The sequence below is a fragment of the Saccostrea echinata genome, unplaced genomic scaffold, assembly GCF_033153115.1.
Source record: "Saccostrea echinata isolate AGI-Se365-2 ecotype Australia unplaced genomic scaffold, CSIRO_AGI_Sech_v1 ptg000057l, whole genome shotgun sequence".
Lineage (NCBI taxonomy): Eukaryota > Metazoa > Mollusca > Bivalvia > Ostreida > Ostreidae > Saccostrea > Saccostrea echinata.
The window spans coordinates 7284029-7301065 of NW_026889806.1; the positions used below are offsets into that span (position 1 = coordinate 7284029).

The window sequence follows — 17037 nt, forward strand, 5'->3', positions numbered from 1 at the left end:
GTTTTCCAAAAGTAGGTAAAACTCCAAGGTCAAGGTCAATGGGCTATAATTGTTGGTATCTAATGGAAGGGCTTGGCAAAAGGATTGCATATGTGAAGAATGAAAGCCCTAGCACCAACCGTTCAAAAGATATGGCCAATGTTAAAGTATTTCAAAAATAGGTCAAACTCGAAAGTCAAGGTCAAAGGGTCAAAGTTGTTGGTATCCGAAGGAAGGTCTTGTCACAAGAATTACCCATGTGAAATATGAAAGTCCTAGCATTAACCGTTCAAAAGTTATAGCCAATGTTAAAGTTTTTCAAAAGTAGGTCAAACTCGAAGGTCAAGGTCAAAGGGTCAAAGTTGTTGGTATCCAAAGGAAGAACTTGTCACAAGGATTACATATGTGAAGTATGAGAGCCCTAGCACTAACCGTTCAAACGTTATGACCAAGGTTAAAATTGGGGAAAATTTTGTAAAACTGGGTCAAACTCAAAGATCAAGATCAAAAGGTTAAATATGATGGTACCCAAAGAAAGGTCTTGTCAAAAGAAATACACATGTGAAATATGAAAGCCATAGCTCCAATCAATCAAAAGTTATGAGCAATGTTAAAGTTTTTGTGGACATACAGACAAACAGACAGACAGACGGACAGGGCAAAAACCCAAATCTTCGATACGGAAGCATAAAAACGACTTGCTGTGGCCTTCAACTCGACATTTAGATATAACAATGGCTATTTCCATTCTTATGTCGATACGATATATCCTTGTGGGCTTGAGATAAAAGATACCACAGAGTCTGACACATCTGTTTCATATTTGGATATTTTACTTGAAAAAGACGTTAATGGTAATCTAACAACCAAGCTTTATGATAAACGTGATGACTTTAACTTTTCAATCGTCAACTTCCCTTACTTATGCAGCAATATACCTTCATCACCTGCATACGGGGTATATATCTCTCAGTTGATTCGATATACAAGATCATGCTCTACGTGCGTACAATTTCTAAAACGAGGTAAATTATTGACAAACAAGTTGATGAAACAAGAATATCAGCTGTCTCGTTTAAAGTCATCATTTCGTAAGTTCTATGGTCGATACAATGATCTTGTCAGCAAATACAATTTATCATTGAGTCAAATGCTGACTGACGTTTTTCATACAATTGTTAGGCCATTATTTACACCTGAATTGTCGACGGATTTTTCCGTTATTTCCCGATCATGACAAGGAGCACACGGCGGGTGTGACCGGTCGGAAGGGGATGCTCACTCCTCCATGGCACCTGATCCCACCTCTGATGTTTGGAGGTCCGTGTTTGCTCAGCTCCTATTTTGTATTGTTTGATGGACTTTTGAGCCTGAATACTGTTCGTTATCTTCATATATTTCATGATGCTTCTATACAATACGACTCTTTTGTCAAGGTTTTTATTTTGGTTCTTCTGAGAAAAACTGGGATAAAGCACAGTCTGAATGTGAAGGGAGAGGGATGCGGCTCGTATGTCTGAAGAATGCATCCCAGTACCAGGCAGCGAAATCTTACTTAGAGACCCAAAGGTGACTGAAGTGTGAATAATGATTATTTTACGATGTGTACAAAATCCGTCCATATTTCAAGACATACAAAAGAAATATCATTTAGACATATTAATATTAATATTATTATTATTATTATTATGCATAATGAAAGGTAATGATATAAATAATCTTACAGATAATGAGCTACACAACATTAATCATTATCCTCTAACCTGTATTGAATCAACATTTATCATTACAATTATTGAAAGATATTAAGAGCCATTCTCTATAATGACTTGAACTTTTATATATTAGCTGTGGCAAGCATACAGTGCAGGAAACTAATTTTGTTACAGCATCGATGCTGATTTGAATGCTTCCTTTGCTTGCTGATTTGAATGCTTCCTTTGCTTGCTGATTTAATGCTAGTAATCCTTATCCTGATGCTGTTTTATAATTAGGTCAATGCTACCGGAAGTAGCATCATGCTACCGGAAGTAGATAATGAATTTCAGCATTGCCGTTTAAAGCAATAAAAGTGCCTTTTACAATTATTTGATCATAATATCTCACTATGTATCAATAATGTGAATACTTTAACCAATATTCTTTCTTTCTTTTTTAATTTTTTACTGAATTAAAACTCATTGATTTCCTGATGCTAGTAGGATAATGCTGATTTTATGTAGGTCAATTCTGGCTTTATCCTTTGCTTGCTGATGCTGATCCTGGTAATGCTGTTTTTTAAATGCTGATCCTGATGCTAGCTCGATCCTGATGCTACTAATGCTTATGCTGATGCTGGTTTATGTAACAAAATTAGTTCCCTGCACTGTAGTCTCAGAATTTTCCCAAACTCTCTATGATAAAAGTCTTTGATATCGTAAACTCAAATCAAGCAAAAATTGGTTGCTACATATCTTGGTTACCATGGCAGCATGTTCTAAAATTTGGAAACAAAATATTCAAAAGTAAAAATTTTGTTCATTCAATTTTATAAAGTCATACACTTAAAAATAAAAACAATTATAGGTTGAAATGCAAGCAAATAATAGAGAAAAGATCCTTGGAACATATACCAAGGACGAAATATGATATTTCTTATTTGGTTGGCAATGGTTGCTATGGTTATAATACCACAAAGGGATTTCATACTCTCTGTATGTTTTAATCTGATCATATCTTTTTAAAAAGCACATTTCTATATAACTGGTGATTCTAGTATGAACGCTATTTAATCTAGTCTAAACGATGGAGTCTGGATCGGTCTTCGAACAAATTCCACCAGTTCCCCGTATGTGTTCCGCTGGATAGATTACAAAGTGTCCACTTACCTTCTGTGGGATGATGAGGAACCAGATGATGAGCAGACAGACAAATGTGTCCGACTGTATCTAAATTCTTTCCGGTTTGGCACTAGGCATTGCAGTGCTAAGAAACATTTCTTATGTGAAGGTAAACTCTCATTCTCTCTCTCTCCTCTCGCTATTCTAAACACAAAAAACACATACCACGCACGCACACAAACAGTTAACATATTTTAAAACAAAATGTTGAAATTGTTAATACTTCCATCAATCTTCGCAGGAAAAGATTGTTTTAAATAAGAAACTCTTGAAACATAGAATTATTCTGAATCCACAGCGAGGCTGTGGCCCAATCAACTCTCGGTAAAAGTCGGTAATTTTCTTACATTTATAAGGAGCGATCATATCATATCCTGTATTGACCCTATTCCCTGCATTGGAGAACTGAATTCATATATAATGAGAATAATGCTAACTCATCTTCACCATGAGGTTTTGTAGATTTTTAAAAGTTCGAGATTCACTAAGCTAGATTTTCTGTCCTTTTGGTAAGTGTATATTTATACTAGCCTGGATATAGATTAACATTCCAAATCAATGTAAGAAACATTTTATTTCAATGTTTTCTGAAACTCATAACTTTTGTTCGAAAAGCGTTTTGTTTTTGTTGTAAAAATGGAAACCTATAATTCCAGTCGGAGCTGAAGTGAAATGTGAAGACAACAAACAGGGTCAAACTCGTAAATCCAATTTAACAACACAGACTATGTGCAGAGACAAACAGACCTCTGAAAACAGAGGTGGGATCAGGTGCCTTGGAGGAGTAAGCATCCCTGCCAACCTTTATATCTGCCGTGTGCTTTTTTTCATGATCTGGTATCATTGTAAAAACAAGGGCCTAACCATTTGTATAAACGATATGTTGACGCGTCAGAAATGGTAGATTTTTTTTATTAATATCGCTACTTATTACTACGTTAACCACCAGTCTAAAGTGTTATTTTTCAAAAAGGATCATTAAAAAACCCAGTCAAAGAATGAAAAATTAAGTATAACTTGTAACCTTACAAATATAACAATTTAAAATGGAAAGAAAATGTGTTGTTTGTTACATTTTCCTTTCTAGTATTACATTGTTTCTTAACATATAATATCCTCGATTTTTTTGTCATCTCAAACTTTCATCAAAATATAAGTTCATAAAATTTTTTCTGGTGTACGTGCAACATCCTGTTTATTATAACATCGACAAATTTATATGGACTGCAATATCCACTAAATTATGCCATAACAACAGTATAAAATCAAGATTTTTTTTCTGGGCTGCTATATTTTCTAGATTATCCCATCAACGGTACAAAATTATACCATCGACGGTACAAAATTATACCATCGACGGTATAACTTACGAAATTTTTCTGGGCTGCAATATCTTCTAGCTAGATTATACTATCGACGGTATAAACTCATGAAATTTTCTGGTCTGCAATATCTTCTAGATTATGCCATCGACGGTGATACTTTCATATATCTAGTTATTACTTTAAAATTCCTTTCACCAACATAGAATATACGAATATTCAAGATATTCTTCTGAACTGCAACATCCTCTAGATTTGGCCATTGATGGCGGATAGTCGATGTATACCACATGGTGTATCTTCTTGAACCGATTGTATAAACTCATGAATATTGTATGGGCTGCTATATCTTCTAGATTATGCCATCGACGGTAAATGGTCGATGTGGTCCTCCTGGTCGTCTTGCAGCGCCACCTGTGGGAACTTCACGCGGACCCGTATCCGGTCATGTGATTCTCCCCTCCATCAAATGGTGGTGTACATTGCTCAGGTGCAGGTGACCAAAAGAAACTCTGTGATTTACAAGGTTGTCCAGGTACTTGAAGTCTACCTTCATATAAACATGAAGATTTTGTATTAAGATTACAAAGAGAACTAGAAAACGATGCTATTAATGATAACTTTTATTTCTTAGATATGCAGAAAGAACAATTGAACAAAATCGCAATTTCATTGAAATTCACTTTGTGATTGTTATTCAATTTATGTTTGTTATTCATTTTATAATGTTTTTCACTTTTTGTTTGTTATTCCCTTTATGATTGTTATTCACTTTGCAATAAAACCCGTGCTTCTTCAGTCGATGGTTTCTGGTCTTCATGGAGTGAATGGTCAGACTGCGTTATGGTCAATTGCACTTTGAATAATCAAACACGTGTCAGATCATGTGACTCTCCACCCCCACAACATGGCGGCAGAGACTGTGAAGGTGATGCTCATCAGGAAGAGAGCTGTGAACATTTAATGTGCTCATCTGGAGATCGTAAGAATGTGTTGAGATGAATTGCTTTTTTACATTTTTAGTTCTTTGTTGGAGTGAAATGTGAAGATATGGAACAAAATTCATTCTCAAAATCCCATCAAAATCAGAAAATTTTATTTACCGCCGGATTTATAGCAACAAACACAAGCTCTATAGAGCGTTTGACGACATGAAACAATTTAGCAGTGCAATTACTTGTGAACAAAGCAAAGAGGGCCTCTATAAACTTCATAGGTGTGTTCAGATGCCACTAAGGAGTAAGCATTCCCTTTCGACTGCACACACCCATGATCGGGTAAAAAGAGTTAACTTTAGATACGTTAGTATAAAAATTAATCCCTACCTTTTTTTTCTCAGAATTTAGAAAAAAAAAATCATTAAGTCGTATTTTGATTGACACATTTCATACCAATTAGGTCTCTTCGTTAACCTGATCAATAACAGTAAATGGGTTTCGTGGTGGGGATGACCGGTCGGCAGGGGATGTTTCCTCCTCCTAGGCACTTGACCCCACCTCTGGAATTTCAGGGGAAGGGGGACCTCATTTTATGCCATTTGCACAGATTTGTATTGTTTGTAGGTGTTTTTTTTAGTTCGATCTCTTTTATCTTCATCTTTTCATCTAAAACGTTTTGAATTAAACTATATCTACGATATCTAAGTCAAGATAGTTTGTCAGTATCTCTAACCGATGAAAGCTTCTTCTGGTTAGCGTATTTATCAGTGCTTAAGGATGAGCACCTTCTTTGAAATATCTCTCAGATTTGATAAACATCTACATGACTTGTGCTTTTTCTGGATGATGGGTTATCTTTTATAACACTTTGTCTTTAATTTTTCATGCATGTATTGAACAAGGTGAAGACTACTAACGATGATCGAAAAAACAAAACATTTTGCTTCATTTCAACAATCTTGACACTGGCATGTTTATACTCAACTATCCATCTGGTCAGATTGTAGTAGGTTGATATATTTGATAAAACTTATACACGACAAAAGAAGTGATAATGACGTATTCAAACAAACCTTCATTGCTTATGCCAGGGTCCTATATACAATGTTTTAGTGTATACGCCCTTGCTTATACATGTATACGTATTTTTTTATACTCTTTTTTAAGGTTATGTCTGTGCACAATATCCTGACAATTTTATGTCTTCACCTGCACTACAAGAAAAACTCCAGAAAATGTCAAAAGCCTTGAAAGTCAACAAAACAAATCTGTCTTCACAAATGCGCAAAAAATCTTGCGCAGAGGACGCAAGACCAACGTCGAGGTTCATGGGTTACGTAGCTGCGATCTGCATTGGAGTTTATTTGGGACTTTTGATGATAATAGACTGCTCTACCTTTTTCGGATGGATATATTCAAAATTATTAAGATGAATTATTTTGCAAATACACGGACTATGTTTATCAGAAGAAACATTTTGGATTTAATCTTTATGCCAGGGAATTTTCCATTTTCTGACTTCAATATCCTAAACGTGAATCAAGGCAGTAGACTATGATTTTCAACATGCAATAAGATACTATTTCCGATCGAAACATTTAACAACAAATTATTTTGAAAGAGAATAAAAAACTAAAAGTTGCATATAATAAAGATGCGGATTTTCATGTACGGTAGTTGTTTGATTTGTAACGAATTGTCATAAATCACCCAGTCTCCTTTTTTAGAATAAGGTCAGCTTTATATTAGTTTATGAATTTATTACCCATTTTTTCTGTATTTATTTTTTCAAATGAAAACTCACTTATCTTTTTTTATTTTTCTAAAATCGACATAAATTACAAAAAAGATAATGTTTCTCTGCCATAGATAGAGATATGAATTAATTGAATAAAAAAAGGAGGCAATGACGAACAGTGATCCTATAATTTTTTTAAGAGGACAATATAAAACACGGGCCCCTTGAACTTCCAGAGGAGGGATTAGATGCCCAGGAGGAGTAAGAGCACATGGCGAATGTGACCGACTGACAAGCTTACTCATCCATGGCACCTGATCCCTTCTCTGATAGAGGTGTATGTTTACTTTGCTCCCAATTTGTATTGTTTGAATGGACTTTTGACTTGATTATAATACTGTTCGTTATCTTAATATTTCATTCTTAAACTATCTCACCAAAACTGTTCCTTTCTAGACTTAAGACTCAGTTTACCTTTCTGTGTCAAATTAAACAATTGTGAGAAGGAAATAATTTTTTTTTTTATTTCTTTGTACTTTGAAATGTACTTGCATTACTTCTTTTATGGAAGCAATTCCATTAGTTCGCGATCTTTTTGTTCACCCCTCGTACATAATGAAAAAGATGAAGACACAAATAGTGATCGATCTCAAATAAATAAATAAATAAATAATTAAAATCAACAAACAACAGACGGGGCGTTAACACGTGTCTCCGGAATTTTCAGAGGTGACTTAAAACAGTTAAATCACTCCCATCTTGTTCCTTTTTTAACAAGTACACGGAATATTCCGCTGTATTGAGAATTTATCATATCAGAACAAAAACGTACAAATCACATTAAAAAAAAAAGCTAAAAGATGCATGAAAAATTGCGACGCGTTTCGTGATACAGTCCCAGTTCGAGCCGTATCGTTAGAACCCTACTACTCCCATTTTCTGAGCAAGAAAATATTTTGAAATGATACCATTTCGATGGGTTTTGCATGGTGCACTGAAGCTGTTTTTTCTCAAATTTGTTTTCTTTGAAAAACAAAATATACTAGCATCCCTTTATACTGAATTTGATTACGGTATTTTCCATCTACCTGATCAATACATAGGGCTCACAGCGAATGTGGACAGGGGATGAAATACCGGTATTACCATTCATTTGCATTATTAAAATCACAAAAATCATTAATACTTGAAGTTCACTTTTCTATAAACATATATAATAAAGATTGAATAATGGTAGATAAAAAATGGTTTTCGACACAAAATAGGAATGAAATACCCCTCTCTTTTTAGACAGTTTAAAACAATGAACTCACTTAATTGTTACTTAAAAGCGTGTTAAAAGGTTTTGGGTAATATATAAAGGTATACATTATTGATTGTGACGCTTTGTGTTAACATAGCAATAAATGAAATGATTTGTAATACAGGAATATTCTGTTTACATTGTTATATCATGTTTGATCTATATGATTGGTCAGCAAATACCAAAATTTCTGATTCACATGGATAAAAACCTCTGTGGTCTGTGCTCAGGTCTATATTTCTCGAGTGCCGAGTCTGGATTTCCAGCTGTTGGGGAGCTATAATGATAAAGTTCATTAAATTGGTTATCGTTATATGCTGTTTAGACTATGCTGACGCAGGTAAGTGCCTATGAGTAAAATGTTCATTACATAGGGTAATTATAATAACAATTTAATACATTAAAACATTTATTGTAAATTTACTTGAAAATATTCATATAAAGTGATGTTGCCCCCAGATGTGTTCATGTATGATTACGTAAATATAAGTACCTGGCTTACAATTTGATTACTTTTTTCTGAAATAGCACCTTGCCCCACCTCTGATGTGTTTAGAGGTCTATGTTTACTTTTTGTATTGTTCCAATGGACTTTTGAGCTTAATTACGGCTCATTATCTTCAAATTTCATTCTATAAATAAGAAAGTAAAAACAAAAAATTAATCTCAACGATAACCATCAGTTAACATTTATTCAGTGGATTACTCATTTAAAATCTCCACGATTTGCTACTATCTCAAGCTATTCAAATTATTCATGAAATAGCATACACACATAAAAAGGACTATTTCTTTTTATTTCTTCATACTTAAACATAATTTTCCCACATGAATAGGACTTAGCCCAGTTTTCTTTTGCTGATAGTATATATTTAAACTGCGTATTGCAATTTTTGTTGGTCGCCCGCATGGCGCAGTGGTTAGAGCGTCTGCTCTAGAGTCGCGAAGTAAGGAGTTGATCCTTACGTCGCGGGTTCGAATCCCACTGTGGGACGTGGAGACCATTCCTTCGGATGAGACTGTATAAACCGAGGTCCCATGTCGCAGTAGGTGCTGGCACGAAAAAGATCCCTCACTGCTCAATGGCCGTAAGTGCGGAGCATAGGACAAAATTTGCAGTTCTCCACCGGCAAGTGGTGGCGTCTCCATATGAGTGAAAAATTCTCGAGAGGGACGTTAAACATCATACAAACAAACAATTTTTGTTGATAAAAACATGGAGCAAGGACTCACTCTTTCCGGGAAATATTTTAACTTAAGTTACTAGTAACATCTTACAACAAACAAGCTTTAATTGGCAATGCCTATTATGGGTTGTGTTGTGTAGTGGTTAGCGTGTCTGTCTCAACGTTGTTTCCAGGATTTTTCTTTGGTTCTACCCGGAAGAAGTGGGATGCTGCGCGGTCCGAGTGTGAGACGAGAGGAATGCGGCTCGTATGTCTAAAGAATGATGCCCAGTATCTGGCTGCTAAGTCCTACCTACAAACCAAAAGGTAACTAAATGACAATGTAGATGAAAGATTTACAGGCTATATACCGATCGGTTACGTGATTAAATGACCAAAAATTCAATTTTTTTCATTCCAGTCATATAGGAATCAATAATGCATCCATTATTTTTTGAAAGGGAAAACTGATAGGCATATATATATATATATATATATATATATATATATATATATATATATATATATATATATATATATATATATATATATATATATATATATATATATATATATATATATATATGAAATGGAGAGAAAAAAGCCTGAGCATAGACCAGAATAAGGAAATAAATCTCAAAAAGGGTCTTACTATATGATGAAAAGTTTGAAAAAGGTTGAATCTTTGTCTCATCTAAATTTATCGGTAGGATAAGCAGTTCATTTATGATAATGGCAACCTGTAGATCATTGGGTGTTAGATGACATTTAGTTAATTTTAATTCTCAATGGAACCCCTCTATTTATCAGACAGAGGTCGGATACTCCTTTTCCGGGTTATATTTTTTTTCTGTTTCGATCTTTATCATTACGAATATTACAAGACTCTTAGTACATATTGAAGATAATTACGTATTGTATTATATAACTGTTGTTATTCGTGCTACATTTGTATGTGTATATCATAATAACATATTTATTTAGTGCTAATTCTTGTGGATAAAGAATGTAAAGTGAAGCAAAGGAATTCCATGGCTTTCAAGTTTAACTATCATTTGTTCTTTTTACTAGCCTTCAAGAAGGAGTTTGGATCGGTCTTCGAACCCAGTCCACCGGTTCCCCGTATGTATACCGCTGGATTGATGGGGAGGTGTCTAGTTACCTTCGATGGAGATCTGACGAACCAGATAACCAGGAGACAGACAAATGTGTCCGGCTGTATGATGGTTCCTTCCTTTTTGGTACTAAAGAGTGCAGTAGTGAGAAACATTTTTTATGTGAAGGTAAACTATTTCTCTCTCCCCCTCTCTCAAATAAATCCTCACTTCCAGACTATAAATGAAAACATTGATACTTAAGTTGCTCTTTACAACTGGAGACATTGATATTTATGTCTCTATTATATCTCAACGTTTGTCGCTCCAATGATGTATAAGATTCTTATATTGGTTAAAATTTGTTTCCATTCTGATATTTTCACTAAGTTCATACCGTTCACGGTAGCTCAGTCGGTAGAGCGCTCGCTCCGTGATCGGGAGGTCGTGAGTTCGAATCTCGGCCGCGACAGACCTAAGTCGATAAAAAATAGGTAGCAACTGTTCCTTCGCCATGCGCTCGGCACTTTGGAGTGAAAGTTGCGGGTCTTTCGGATGAGACCTTAAAAACCGAGGCCCCGTGTCACGGCAGGCGTTGGCACGATAAAGATCCCTCACTGCTCAATGGCCCTGAGTGCCGAGTAAAGGTCAAAATTTGAAGCCCTTCACCGGTATATGGTGACGTCTCTATATGAGTGAAAAATTCTCGAATGGGACGTAAAACAATATACAATCAATCAATCAATCACTAAGTTCATTCCTGAGTGTTGCAAAATGAAAATGTCTCTTTCCACATATGGCTGTGCACACTCTAGGAATTTTTAAAATTTTTAATTTTTAAAATATCTTAAAAGTTCGTATCTTGCGTATACTCAGAATTGGTATGTAAGAAATGCATAGTTGATCATCACAGTTACAATCATACTTTTTATTGATAAACCTTAGAGCTCACTCTTAAATTTTTTTTCATTTTCCTAGTACATGTATTGCTTTTACACTACCATTGAGCAAAAATTAAAATTTGATAGTTCATGCATATAAGTAGGAAAAAAATTGATAACCCTTTAGGAACATTAATTTATTATATTATAGTCTCTTCACAATCTTTTTCAGGCTCACCAAACATGAAAATTGGTTTCTTTTAAAAATGTTTTCTTTCCAACAACTAAGATCTAACACTTACCTGGATTTGCCTGCATACATTTTTCTGTGAATCAGTTTATGGCTATGCTTCCCTTTTTCGGAGTGCTAATAGGACTAACAACATTTTCATGAGAGTGAGATAAAGTAATATCATCAACGTAGTTGTATAGGACTGATTTCTTGATAAATAAAAAATGTCATTTAAAAACACATTAAAAAGCAATGGCCCTAAGATTGAACCTTTCTTGGTATTTGCCCATGAACTGATTACATCTTGTACTTTGACACATTATTTTTGATTTGTAAAGTTATCTTTCGCCAACTTCACTGAATTTTTGGACGACTGTATGCTTTTTTCCTTACAAAGTTCGTTAAAGCTATTTAATTCTCCTCAAACGTCTTTTTGGTCCATGTGAAAATCTCCCTGTATCTGCTTATAATATTAGGGATATGAAGAATATAAATATTTTTTGATTGATTATCATGATCCTTTTTTTCAAAATTTAAGGATTCTAGAATTAAGATTAAATAAAATATATAATTGATATAATATAGTGTTTGTAATCCTATAGATGAAGCAATTTAAAATGGAGAAAAGACAATTTAATATTTAATTTGTTATTTCATTGTTTACAGTTTTCATACACATTCATTCACCTCATTTTTACTTCAAAATTTCTTTCACCAACAGATAGGAGTATTTAATATTTTTCTGAGCTGTATTATCTTCTAGATTATGCTATCGACGGTGAATGGTCGAAATGGTCCTGGTGGTCGTCCTGCAGCGCCACCTGTGGGAACTACACGCAGACCCGTATCCGGTCATGTGATTCTCCCCCTCCATCAAATGGTGGTAAACATTGCTCAGGTGAAGGGGAACAAACGAATCTATGTGATTTACCAAGTTGTCCAGGTACTTAATAAATATAAATATATATACTGCAGCACAATTATAAAGAGTTTTAGAAAAAGTATTGGATGCCATGACTAATTTATGGATAGATGAAAGTAACAGTTAAGCAGTCACAATTTTAAAACAATTATGAATGCTATTCATTTTGTAATTGTTATTCACTTTTCATTTTAACCTTAACTCAGTCGATGGTTTCTGGTCTTCATGGAGTGAATGGTCAGACTGTGAAGTGATCAATTGCACTTTGAATAATCGAACACGTGTAAGATCATGTGACTCCCCAAAACCACAATATGGGGGCAGAGACTGTGAAGGTGATGCTTATCAAGGGGAGAGCTGTGAACATTTAATGTGCTCATCTGGAGATCGTAAGGATGTTGTGATATTTTTACGTTTTTTAATGCATTTTAATTTCTATGTTGAAGACAATATCTCTCCGGTTGTCTGCCATAAAGATATAATCGAGTTAAGAATAGTTCTTATATATTTTATGAAAAAAAAAATACAAACGAAAACGTAAAGTAATGCTTCAGTTTAATTTTTAAAAATCGCACATAAGAAGGAAGAAATGTAATTTAAAATTTTGAAATTCATTTTTATAATAATGTGATATTATACTAGAGTAAAAGCATTCATTAGCTTAAGAAAAAAAATTGATGCCATAATAAATCATTACTTACTATTTTAGAATGCTTAACTATATTTTTTGTAATGATAGGATTGGTTTTCAACAAAGTTATATCTGTTGTCGATATATTTATTGCAATTTTTGAATAGATGAATTTGAAAGATCTTACAGATCACATTTTATCATGATATCGCCCACTAGATATAGCATAAAAGATTTTATAAATTACGACGTTTTTGAGTAACTTTATGACATTGTTCAACTCGTAGTGTTTGAAAGGGCGATGTAAAGTATCGGCCGAATTTGGCCCCTTGTTGGATGTTAAATCAAAATAAAGTAAATATATATATAATATATAATTAAGAATTTCAAATGTATTGTTGTTTAAAAACCAGCACTGATTTTGATTCAGAGTACAGGGAGGCCACAGAAGAATGCCAATGTAGGACATTTAACCGAATTTCTTCAGTTTTAGTTAAGGTCAAATTTGTGTTACTTCTCACTTCAGGAAACACACACCACATGGATGCCTTTCTGTAACCTTTATGTGCCTCAGAACTAAAAAAAAAACAATGTTCATTTTGTAAGAAGGATGACAGCAATTTTAAAAAGATGAACTATTGCATCGTTGTTAGAAACCCTAGAAACCGGAGGCTAAAAGGGGTCTTAGCATATCTTATCCTTTGCCCTGGACGATAGACTTATTTAGCTTTCAGTCCATTTTATTTCCATCTTTTGTTCAAAAAGACTGAAGAAAAAATTATTAAAAAATACAAAATTACGGAGTATTTTAATTTATTTTCAGATATGGTTATTAAAGAAAAAATTGTTAAAAAATACAAAAAAAAACAAACAAAAAAAACAAAAAAAAAAAAAACAAAAAAAAAAACAAAAACGGAGTGATTTCATTTATTTTGAAAGATGACTATTCTTACAATGTACACAATTCGAAACACATTCAAACCTTCACAGTAATCGCTCAATTACAGGGATCTGTATGTAATGTATGGAGATAACGAACAGTATTCAAGCTCAAAAGTCCATTCAAACAGTACAAATAAGGAGCAAAGCAAACACGGACCTCTAAAACATCAGAGGTGGGATCAAGTGTCATGGAGGAGCGAGCGTCCTCTGCCGACAAAAATAATACATTTATCTTGCAAACCTTCACATGTTTCTACACAGTCATGTATCTAGTGTATGTACATCTAATCTAGAAGAAGACGTTCAATTACCATCGTGATAGAGACAGAAATACAGACATGCTTTCGTCAATCCACCCATCTGGTCAGATTATTGTGGGTTAATTATGTTTTATCTAAATTTGTACTTCATTTTATGAATCCATGTATCGATCCCTCTGCATCACAATATCTTGTATCGAATTATTGCTACACACCTACCCATCAATGAAAGAGCATATATAGGACAACAGAAGAAATGATTACAATGTATTTGCACTGTGGTATCCTCATTGTTCGTGGGGGTCAATGTTTGTGGGTAAGCAAAATTTGACTGGTTTGTGGGAATATAATTTCGTGAGTAACTTGAATATTTTATTATTAAAAAAAAATCAACTGTGCTAAATGTATGTATGTTTCAATGTTTGTGGAGACATTAATTCGTGGGTAAGAGTTACCCACGAAATCCACGATCATTGATCCTCCACGAAGAGTGATGATTCCATGGTAGGTTGAACAAATCTTCATATAAAAAGAAAAGAATAAATAGTACTTATCTTTTTTTATTCACTTCCTTTTTAGGTTATATCTGCGCGCAATTTCCTGACAACTTTATTTCTTCACCTGCGCTTCAAGAAAAAATCGACGAAATGTCAAGAACTTTGAAAATAAACAAAACAAATTTGTCGTCACAGATTCGCAAAAAATCATGCGCAGATGATTCAAGACCAACATCGAGATACATGGGATATGGAGGTGCGATATCTATTGGAATTTACTTAGGACTTTTGATGATAATTGACTGCTCTTCCCTTTTAGGATGGATGTATTCAAAATGTATTAAATGATTATTTTGCAAATATATCTTTAAAAAAAAAATATTTATACTTCTAACTGATCAGAAAGATTTGATTTGGGGAATCACAAATTTGGATTGATCTGCTTGGCAGGGAAATTATCAATTTGTCTACCTTTTCAATTTGATGTTGAATCGTAAAAAAGAAGAAGTCTACGTTATAATTATTGCAAACAAACAATAAATCATCACTTTTAAAATATATTGAGAAACTAAATATCCTGGGTTTTTCTGTTTTTGTTTAAATTCAAACCTACTGCATTTGCCTTAAATACGAGCATGACAAAAAGATGCTCTTATTATTGAAAACGTTTGTATTTTAGTTCGTAACAAATTATAATGTGTTCCATGCACCTGTTTTTGTCAAAAAATGGGGTAAATATTGATATTCATTGGTTTTAGACATTCGGTTTGCTTTTAATTTTCCGTATATTTTTTCCTAGTAAAAAAATTATATTACTATCTTATTCTCATTTTTCATCTTACTCTTAAATCGGAATACTAGTTATGGTTGTTTTCATGTAATGTGTGAAGTTTAAGGAAAAAAATAATTCTCATAAATCCAGTAAACAAAACGAATCGTAAAAACACGCCCACTGAAAACACCAGAGAAGGGATCAGAAGACTAGGAGCAGTAAGCATCCCCTGATGACTGTTGGAGCCGGCCGTGAGTTCAATATATATTGATCTGATAAACGGTGTACCCCGTACTCAAATATAAAAAGAGCCATGATCTTACAAATGGTATTCATCATGTCAGACAAAATACGACATATTACGACAAATCTCGCATTAAACGATTGAGGGGCTGTATGAAAACCATCTATCCCTTTGTATTCAATAATTCAGAGGTGAAAAAACAATTAGATAGAGAACACGATCAGTACGTACTGGTCCCTGCTGACAAAGCAGGTAACAACATTGTCTTTGTAAGGTTCATTATATAAATTTTATTTTAGAGGAACTGGGATTTAATTCTGCAAGTGTAATCTAACTTATACCCATAGCTCCCTTTCTAAGAAAGAATTTCTTCAAAATCATATGTCAGTTTTGAATATTTTTAATATTCCCAACGACCAAAATGAATTTGAATTACAATCTCTATATTGGATTCCGAAACTTCATAAAAATCCATACAAACAAAGATACATAGCGGGTTCCAGCAAATGTTCACCAAGCCTCTTTCTTTACACCTCACTAAGATACTGACAGTAGTGAAGGAGAAACTTCAAGGGTACTGTGCAACAATATATTCGAGAAGTGGCGTAAATCAGATGTGGATACTAAAAAATCCAATGAACTTTTGGAACATTTGAAATCACGAAATTTTGCCAAAATCAACAACATAAAAACGTACGACTTTTCTACTTTATATACAATGAAATATATGAAGATAACGAACAGTATTCAAGCTCAAAAGTCCATTAAACAATACAAAATAGGAGCAGAGCAAACACGGACCTCCAAACATCAGAGGTGGGATCAGGTGCCATAGAGGAGTGAGCAACCCCTGCCGACCGGTCACACCTGCCGTGTGCTCCTTGTCATGATCGGGAAATAACGGAAAAATCCGTCGACAATTCAGCGTGTAAATAATGGCCTAATAATTAGTATGAAAAATGTCAGTCAGCATTTGACTCAATGATAAATTGTATTTGCTGACAAGGTCATTGTATCGACCATAGAACTTTCGAAATGATGACTTTAAACGAGACAGCTGATATTCCTGTTTCAACAACTTGTTTGTCAATAATTTACCTCGTTTTAGAAATTGTACATACGTAGAGCATCTCTTGCGTATCGAATCAACTGAGAGATATATACCCCGTATGCAGGAGATGAAGGTATATTGCTGCATAAGTAAGGGAAGTTGACGATTAAAAAGTTAAAGTCATCA

General features: G+C 34.1%; 1 protein-coding gene across 1 annotated transcript; it reads left to right on the top strand.

The window, feature by feature from the left end:
- The first annotated feature begins 1480 nt into the window (after nt 1–1480).
- LOC133174103 (ectin-like) lies at nt 1481–15142 on the top strand. Its single transcript, XM_061309142.1, has 5 exons — nt 1481–1548; nt 2756–2967; nt 12296–12475; nt 12661–12843; nt 14867–15142. Exons 1-5 carry the CDS (start codon nt 1481–1483, stop codon nt 15130–15132), a joined length of 909 nt encoding a protein of 302 aa, XP_061165126.1. The 3' UTR covers nt 15133–15142.
- Nucleotides 15143–17037: the final 1895 nt, after the last annotated feature.

Bases quoted from the DNA above. Each gene is read 5' to 3' on its own strand.
- LOC133174103 (XM_061309142.1), top strand. From the start codon at position 1,481: ATGCGGCTCGTATGTCTGAAGAATGCATCCCAGTACCAGGCAGCGAAA. The intron at 2,968-12,295 runs GTAAACTCTCAT...ATTATCTTCTAG, and splicing joins GAAACATTTCTTATGTGAAG to ATTATGCTATCGACGGTGAA. The intron at 12,844-14,866 runs GTAAGGATGTTG...CTTCCTTTTTAG, and splicing joins AATGTGCTCATCTGGAGATC to GTTATATCTGCGCGCAATTT.